General features: G+C 52.0%; 1 protein-coding gene across 1 annotated transcript; it reads left to right on the top strand.

Moving 5' to 3' along the window:
* The first annotated feature begins 465 nt into the window (after positions 1 to 465).
* Positions 466 to 2,224, top strand: LOC123406835 (peroxidase 5-like). Its single transcript, XM_045099931.1, has 2 exons — positions 466 to 1,027; positions 1,113 to 2,224. The coding sequence occupies exons 1-2, from the start codon at positions 806 to 808 to the stop codon at positions 1,878 to 1,880; spliced, it is 990 nt and encodes a 329-aa protein (XP_044955866.1). The 5' UTR covers positions 466 to 805; the 3' UTR covers positions 1,881 to 2,224.
* The last annotated feature ends 5,449 nt before the right edge of the window (positions 2,225 to 7,673 follow it).

Here is a 7,673-nt window from a genome sequence, read left to right as displayed (position 1 = left end):
CCAACGTTGTGACGGTCCATTCGGAGGTCGTACCGATGGGCGTAATGGTCGTAGCAGCTGACGATCGCCTTCCCTGGTGGTTGCTGCCCGTCACCGAAGCTAGTTGAACGGCCGCACGACCACCGCAACCTGTCGAGCCGGTGGTTTCTCGGTCGTTGCCGTCGTGGTTGCTTCACCTCGAGCCAATGTTTTTTTTTTAATTTACATCATCTATTAGAGATGCTCTAAATAAATATCGTAATCCCGTCACGCACCGGCTCGTTGCAGCGCAGAGACGGCACCCGGAGAGGGACAACACGGATCCGGGTGTGCATGAGTGCGCGCGGACACCGCAGGCTCCATGTTAACCGCAACCACTTCCGGATTCCAAATCCTTGCCGTCGCCCACCCATCTTCGCCATCGCCCAAGGAGAAGACAACATCGGCTAGCTTAGCTGCAGGGCACGAAGCCTAACCGGCGGTCGATCGCGGGTCAACTTCGGCTCGGTCCCATGTTCCTACAGTCTCCCTCAGCTCAGTCGGTCGAGGGACACACTGGCCACGTTCCAAGCTGATTAATCAGTGCCATGCAGCGGGTCGCTCACTAGCTTCCATTTTCTATCCATCTCGAATCTAGTTAGTTGGGGTCGCATCCAGCCACGTATAAATGCCACTGCACTTGCTAAAGCTGGTACACTCACCCATCTCCCCTCCCTGTACATACCAAGAGCGCGCGGCAGCGCGAACTTCGAGCTAGCTTAGCTTAGCTAGCACCAGTGGACGACTATAGTACATAGTACCCAGTGTAGCGCGCGGTACAGGGGAGATGACCACTGGCAATGGCGGATCTGTCCTGGCGGTGGTCGTCGTCGCCTGCTTGATCTTCGCCGTCCCTGGCGCCGACGCGCAGCTCAAGGTTGGGTACTACGACGCGACGTGCCCCGACGCCGAGAGCCTCATCACCACCATCGTCCACGCCTCCGTCCGCATGGACGCCGGCAACGGCCCCGGCCTCATCCGCCTCTTCTTCCACGACTGCTTCGTCAGGGTACGTGCCGCGCTCGATCGGCCCAGCTCGTGCCGTCGTGCGTGCTTGATTATACGCCGCTAATGGAGCTGCATTCGCTATTCAGGGCTGCGACGCGTCGGTGCTGCTGGACGACCCGACGGGCACGCCGGGAAACCAGACGGTGGAGAAGACGGCGCCGCCCAACTTCCCCAGCCTCCGGGGCTTCGGGGTCATCGACCGCGCCAAGCGCGTCGTGGAGCGCCGCTGCCCGGGGGTCGTCTCCTGCGCCGACATCGTCGCCTTCGCGGCCCGCGACGCGTCCCGCATCATGGGGGGCATAGTCTTCGCCATGCCCTCCGGCCGCCTCGACGGCCGCGTCTCCAACGCCACCGAGGCGGTCGCCAACCTGCCGCCCGCCAACTTCAACCTCACCCAGCTCATCACCCGCTTCGCGTCCAAGAACCTCACCGCCGACGAGATGGTCACGCTCTCCGGCGCGCACTCCATCGGCCGCTCCCACTGCTCCTCCTTCTCCAGCCGCCTCTACCCGCAGATCGACCCCACGCTCAACAACACGCTCGCCAAGGCCCTCCGCGCCGGCAAGTGCCCGGCGGCGACGGGGCGGCTCGACCGCGTCGTGCAGCTGGACGCCAAGACGCCGCTCATGCTCGACAACCAGTACTACAAGAACATTGGCACCAACGAGGTGCTCTTCAACTCCGACCAGGCGCTCGTCGACAGGAGCGACACGGCGGCGCTCGTCGGCCAGTACGCCGCCAACCGGAAGCTCTGGTCGCAGAAGTTCGCGGACGCCATGGTGAAGATGGGCTACGCCGACGTGCTCACCGGGCCGCCCGGGGAGATCAGGAAGGTCTGCAGCAGAGTGAACTAGCACTACTGCCGAACCTCCCAAATTCAGACATCTGCACATGTGTACTCCGGCCACTGTACATGACATGATCACCATTCAACACATACATCTCACCTAGGTCACCCCGACGCGCCACCTGCATCGATCGTTCATGGCTGTAAACCTGTGACATAGTACAAGGGTAGATCAGGTGTCACAATCTTGCAAATTCCATTGATTCGTTTTGTGGGGCTACTTTGGGTGCCTAGCTAAAGTCTGTCATGCATGCGCACCCTGACAGGTACAGTACAACAGGTACAACAACATAGAGATCAACCGTGTCATGGAGTTATTTTTTCGCTTCAGCATTATTTTGTCACTCATGAGATTGGAATTGTGCACTCGCATACATTAAGATGTGTTCCTTTCGTACAGCTTAAGAACTGAGCATACCGAATAATGCCAACGACTAGCACTTGATAATCTTCAAAGAGGCTTTCGCCTAGCTTTATACATAAAGCCTGAGTACTGGATATGCATATCCCTTCTTCATGACATGGACGCAGCTCATATACCAATCTGACAATAAGATTTCCACGAGATGAGGCCAAATACCTTTTATCTTGTCCACACACATACATAGAAAGGGCAGCTTTTGTGTAGCACAATATTATGATCCTAAAATTAGACTGTAGGAAAACGCATGCACGCAACCTGGAGCGCACGTCTAAAAACAGAACAAACCGAACATACAGGACGACAGGAGCACTGGCTCAAAGTCTGAAACTGCAGAGGAAGAGCCGGGAGAAGAAAACAGAGCATGAGGCATGGCAGACCACGGTACCGGACGCAGCGAACCACATGAACATGGTACCTGCTGCATATGCGCCCCTGTATTGGCAGCGATCCAACGCGCGTGTGTGGCATGTTTCTGCTCCCGTGTCCGGGTGTCTCTCTCCGCCCCGACCCTTCCTTCCTTTACACATCGAGCCTAGGCCAGGAACGAACATGCGCGCATGTGCAGCGGCATGCAGTTTCGCCTAATTGGACTCTGCAATTTTATTAACATCGGAGATCCATGCATCCACCCCCTGCTTAACCTTGACATTTCTGCCTCCATTAAGACGCGCAATGCGGGTAGGTCGTGGAGGGTTCGATCATCAGTATAAGAAAGTTCACTTCCGCAGTGAAGATATTGCTAGGGATTGGCGCCCGATCGAGAGACGGAGATACCCCATGGCAGCGATTGACCACGTTAAAGCCGGCCAACTTGGAGCTTGCACGGATATAAAACGGGTGCTGGCATCTTTTCGCCAAGTTGAAGGATCGACCTCAATCAGACCGCTGCACCGGCGCACCGCACATGTTTTCTCTACCCTCCTCTTCGCCATGTTCGTGTTGGTAGGAGGAACATGATCTTAAATACATATACAAATGGGGCACATTTCCTGGCAGAAAAGAGAACAGGGGCTGCGAAGGTTCTTCTCCCAGCTCTGCCCTGACGGATCCATGATGGGCAAGAAAGAAAGTAAGGAATCTCGGAAGCAAGTTGTCAGACCAGCAGTGCTCCATATTTTGGATTTAGTGTGCTTCGGCGAGCTTCCTCCGCCGATCAGTGATCAGCGCATGCGCTTGCACTTCCGCCGCCTGATTGAGCAATAATGTAAGCAGCGCCCGCTTTGGATCCTTGCGGCCCGACACAGCAGCACGCCACGTTTGGACTGATTGCCTGCGCCGGTGATCGCACATGCGTATAAGTGCATTTATGTGTCTCTCTGACTGTACTTTAGCTCGGGCCTTCTTCTTCGTCCTGAATAATCTTGGTGCCGCATCTTCTTCCTCACAGCTGTGCCTTGTCGTTCCGGGAAAGGGCGTACGTGTTCATGTGTTCTCGCTCGCTCTCCTCCATGGAGTAAACCATTGTTGTTCGGTTGGATAATAATGGAGGGCGTGATGGTTGGGGTGGTGTATGTCGGTCGTCTTTGGGGCAGGGCCACGGGCTTCACCGAATTTCCACACGAGTTTTAGAAACATCCGTGGTTTATATCAACTTCGTGGTTTTTTCCCTTTCAAGTAAAAAAACCTGGTGTCCGTGAATTTGAGCCCGCCTCATACGGTAATTTGTTTCGTGAAAATTCAATTGAAATTTGTCCATTTTGTTTGCTCTACATTTGCCCAGTAAGGGCATCTTCAACCGTCTGTATATATCCAGCCCATGGAGGCATTCCAATGCAAGTGTGTATCAGTCCGTCAAGTGATCCGGACGTGCATTTTTTCGCAAATCGGATATAAATCGGACGTGCCTGGACCGCTGTTGCGCACGCTTCTCACCATCATGGCTCACCAGATAACTCTTTCCTCGCCCGCGGGCTTCCCGTCCAAAACGTTCAACGTCACTCCAGGACGCGAGTATCTGCATTCATCCCTGATGCCGTCCGTTCCTCTGTTGCTCACATTAATGACACACACTTACCGAGAAACCTACTCCGGCGTCTCCCATCCATCCGCATATCGTACACCATTGCCATTCGCCTCACCATATATACTCCAGCCCCTACCATAGTCGGCACTCATCCTCCTCCGGTTCCTTTCTCTTCTTTGTACCATTCACATGGTCTCCTCGCGCTCCAAAACTCTCTAGAACGGGCTCACGCGAGAGCAAGAAAGGAGATGGCCGCCATTGCTGTCCGCAGAGAGCCGGAGGCCGACGACGTCCTAATGGAGGATGCGATCGATGACGAGCCGGTGCCACCCTCCTCGTCATAGGCACCACGCTCGCTGGCGTATTGCACGATGACCATCAACGAGGCCCGTGCCCATTACATGGACATGATGCAGGATGAGCGGGAGGTGCAAGCCGACATAGCCTACAACTTCCAGCTCCTCTAGGAGCACTCGCACGCATAGGAGTAGCTCGACGATGGCAGGGCGATCATGCCGAACAATGACGTGGAGGATACGCCGACACTGCTCGAGTCCTACCGCTTCGCCCGTCAGATCCACATGGACCACTGGCGGTAACACCAGTGTGAGGCGAACTAGAGGCCGCCTACAAGGAGTTTGATGAGGCGGGGGATGAGGTGTGGCCGTGTGGCGCAAGAGCGACTGCCAGGAGGACATCACCGACTTTGCCAAGCTCGCTCCCCCCATGACCACGAAGAGTAGTGCATGGTAGGTTGCCGACACTCAGATCCCAAGAATGCCACTGTTCTTCCCCTCGGCCTGAGGCCAAGTTTGGCGGGCTGATAAACGTAGGCCGATTAGTTGCTCAAGCTGCTGCGGCAGGGGTTGCTAGGAATGAGCTGGAGAAGGTAAAGAAAACTGTCGGAGCTTCTGTTCTCGGGGCTCATGGCGGTCCGATGTGGAACAGGCGCCAACGACCATTTAAGTTAGGAATTATACCTCGTGAGTCGGACGAGTTCCGCTTTTAGTTGAAGTATCTCTGAAATGTAATGAATTTCGTCATACATATGTGAAATACGTCGTGTTTGCATGAATCCCTTATGGTTGATTTGAAAATCCGCCATGTTTGCAACAATTTTGTCCGGTTTGTTAAATTTGTTGTTGAAATGTATGTGTTATTGCAATAATTTTCCTCCTTATGTTCTAGAGATTGTTGACATAAACGATGAGGGATTTATGTGTTTGCTAGTGGACACAGAGTAACAGGTCCCCAAAGTCATGATGAGTTTGGTCCAAACTCAGAAGATAATCTCCTGTGGTGCAGCGGGGATTATCATGGAAGATTATGCTAATAAAAGTGACCCCCAAAAAATTGTCGACGCTAAGAAATTGATTCATTGCTCGTCCGAAGGTTATGACTGCAGCCGAGAAGTTGAAGACGAAGAGAAGACGTAGTATTCGCTTTGTTGTTCTCCTTCTCTTTCATTGAATCATAGGACCACCGTACTATTAGGAGGGTATAGTGTTTGAAACTTTGGTCCTCTCATGCTAAACCCAATCCTATGAAAGTTGTGAGAGAAAGCTCTTTGTGCTCCGAGCAAATACTTGCGAGCAAGTGACTGTGCTCTTCTTCACTGCGAGAGATTTGTCTGATTTTCTCTGACCAGGAGTTAGCATTACTTGTCCCCCAAGTAATGTTAATGTTGCTCCCAAAATAGGACTGTTGAAAAAGTGTCGGTTGGCCATTGGCTAGATTGCATGTCTAAAATGGTCATTTCTCACCAGGGAAGATTGTCGCTATAAATACCTATCCTGCACCATCTTTGTTTGTGACTCCTCCGTGTGACTGAGAGTTTTGTGAGAAACCCCCTCTCCTAAGTGATTTGAGTTTAAAATCCATCGAGATAAAAACCTAGAGCCAAAAAAATTAGATAGTGGTTTAGCATTACTCGAATCTAAGTCCAGTACGCTCCACCTATTACTCTTGATAGCTACCAACTCTCTAGATGGTTACGTGTCTAAATCTTCAGAGACCAAGCTTCAACACCGTATTGAGCCTTGGCGGGGCCGATGTCTTTTTAAGGCTGCCCGGCCGGTCCTCATTAACTCATCTGTGTCCACCTTGCTCCTATTCTTGATGAGGTTCTATAGCCTTCTGGAGGCACTTCATGAGGATATTGACACGGTTCAAGCGCGGTTCTTCTCGGCTGGCGAGGGTGATAAGAAGAAGTACCACATGGTTCGTTGGACCGAAGTCTGCAAACCTCGTGAGCAGGGTAGGCTTGGGATCATGTCCTCCAAACATATGAATATCGCTCTGCTCACCCGCTCGCTTTGGAGGATTGCCATTGGGGAGGGTGGTCTCTGGCTGCGTATTATTAAGAATAATTACTTGCATGGCCAGCCCCTCGCCTTCTGCCAGCGGTCCGGTGGATCTCAGGTCTGGCAATCCTTCATCCAGCTTCTCCTGATCCTTCGCATCGAGACCTCTATCGTGGTTGGTTCTGGCGCGTCCACCCTGTTCTGGTTTGGTCGGTGGGCTGGCGAGACTCCCTTTGATGTGCATTTCCCGGACCTGTTCACCATCACGGTCGAGCCTAGGATCTCGGTCGAGGTGGCCCTTATTGACTTAGGGCTCCTCATGTTCCAGCAGCCATTAGGGCCTATGGACGTGATCGCCTGGCAGGACCCCCTAGATTGCATCACCTTACATGAGCCGGATGTGGAGCAGTCGATTGATTGTCTCTCGTGGCGCTTGATAATCCCCAAGTGCAAGGAATCATCGTAGCAATTTCCAAAGGTGGAAGTGATAAGTATGGAGTGTCGAACCCACAAGAAGCTAAAGGTAAGATCAATATTCTCGCAAGTCCTATCTGCCAGTGATTCTACTCTACGTACGCCGAACGTTTGCTTCCAACTAGAAATGAGAAATAAAACTGCGTTGTGGGTATGTAGGGAATAACTTGGCATTATAACGGGGAACTAGAATATAAAAATAGGTGTTGTTATCATAAAGTTAGAATATATTACAATATATTACAAACAACGAGTGTGGAATAATGATGGGTCGGTGTGCAGAATTTTCCTAGGCAATTGTTAACAAGATCGGTACTCATTATTGCAACTTTATATGAGGGAGAGGCATAATCTAACATACTTTATCTACTTGGATCGTATGCACTTATGATTGGAACTCTAGAAAGCATCCAGAACTACTAAAGATCATTAAGGTAAAACCCAACCATAGCATTAAAGCATCAAGTCCCCTTTATCCCATACGCAACAGCCCCCTTACTCGGATTTATGCTTCTGTCACTCAAGCAACCCACTATAAGAAAATCATGAACGTGTTGCAACACCCTTCAGCGAGAATCCTTCATGGGTGTGTGGCACGGAAGGCACCATAGGACAACACTAAAATAAATATACAAC

Source organism: Hordeum vulgare, chromosome 1H, assembly GCF_904849725.1.
Source record: "Hordeum vulgare subsp. vulgare chromosome 1H, MorexV3_pseudomolecules_assembly, whole genome shotgun sequence".
In the NCBI taxonomy this organism is placed as follows: domain Eukaryota; kingdom Viridiplantae; phylum Streptophyta; class Magnoliopsida; order Poales; family Poaceae; genus Hordeum; species Hordeum vulgare.
The sequence above is the reverse complement of the archived record's forward strand: the minus strand, read 5'-3'. Positions and strand labels throughout refer to the sequence as shown.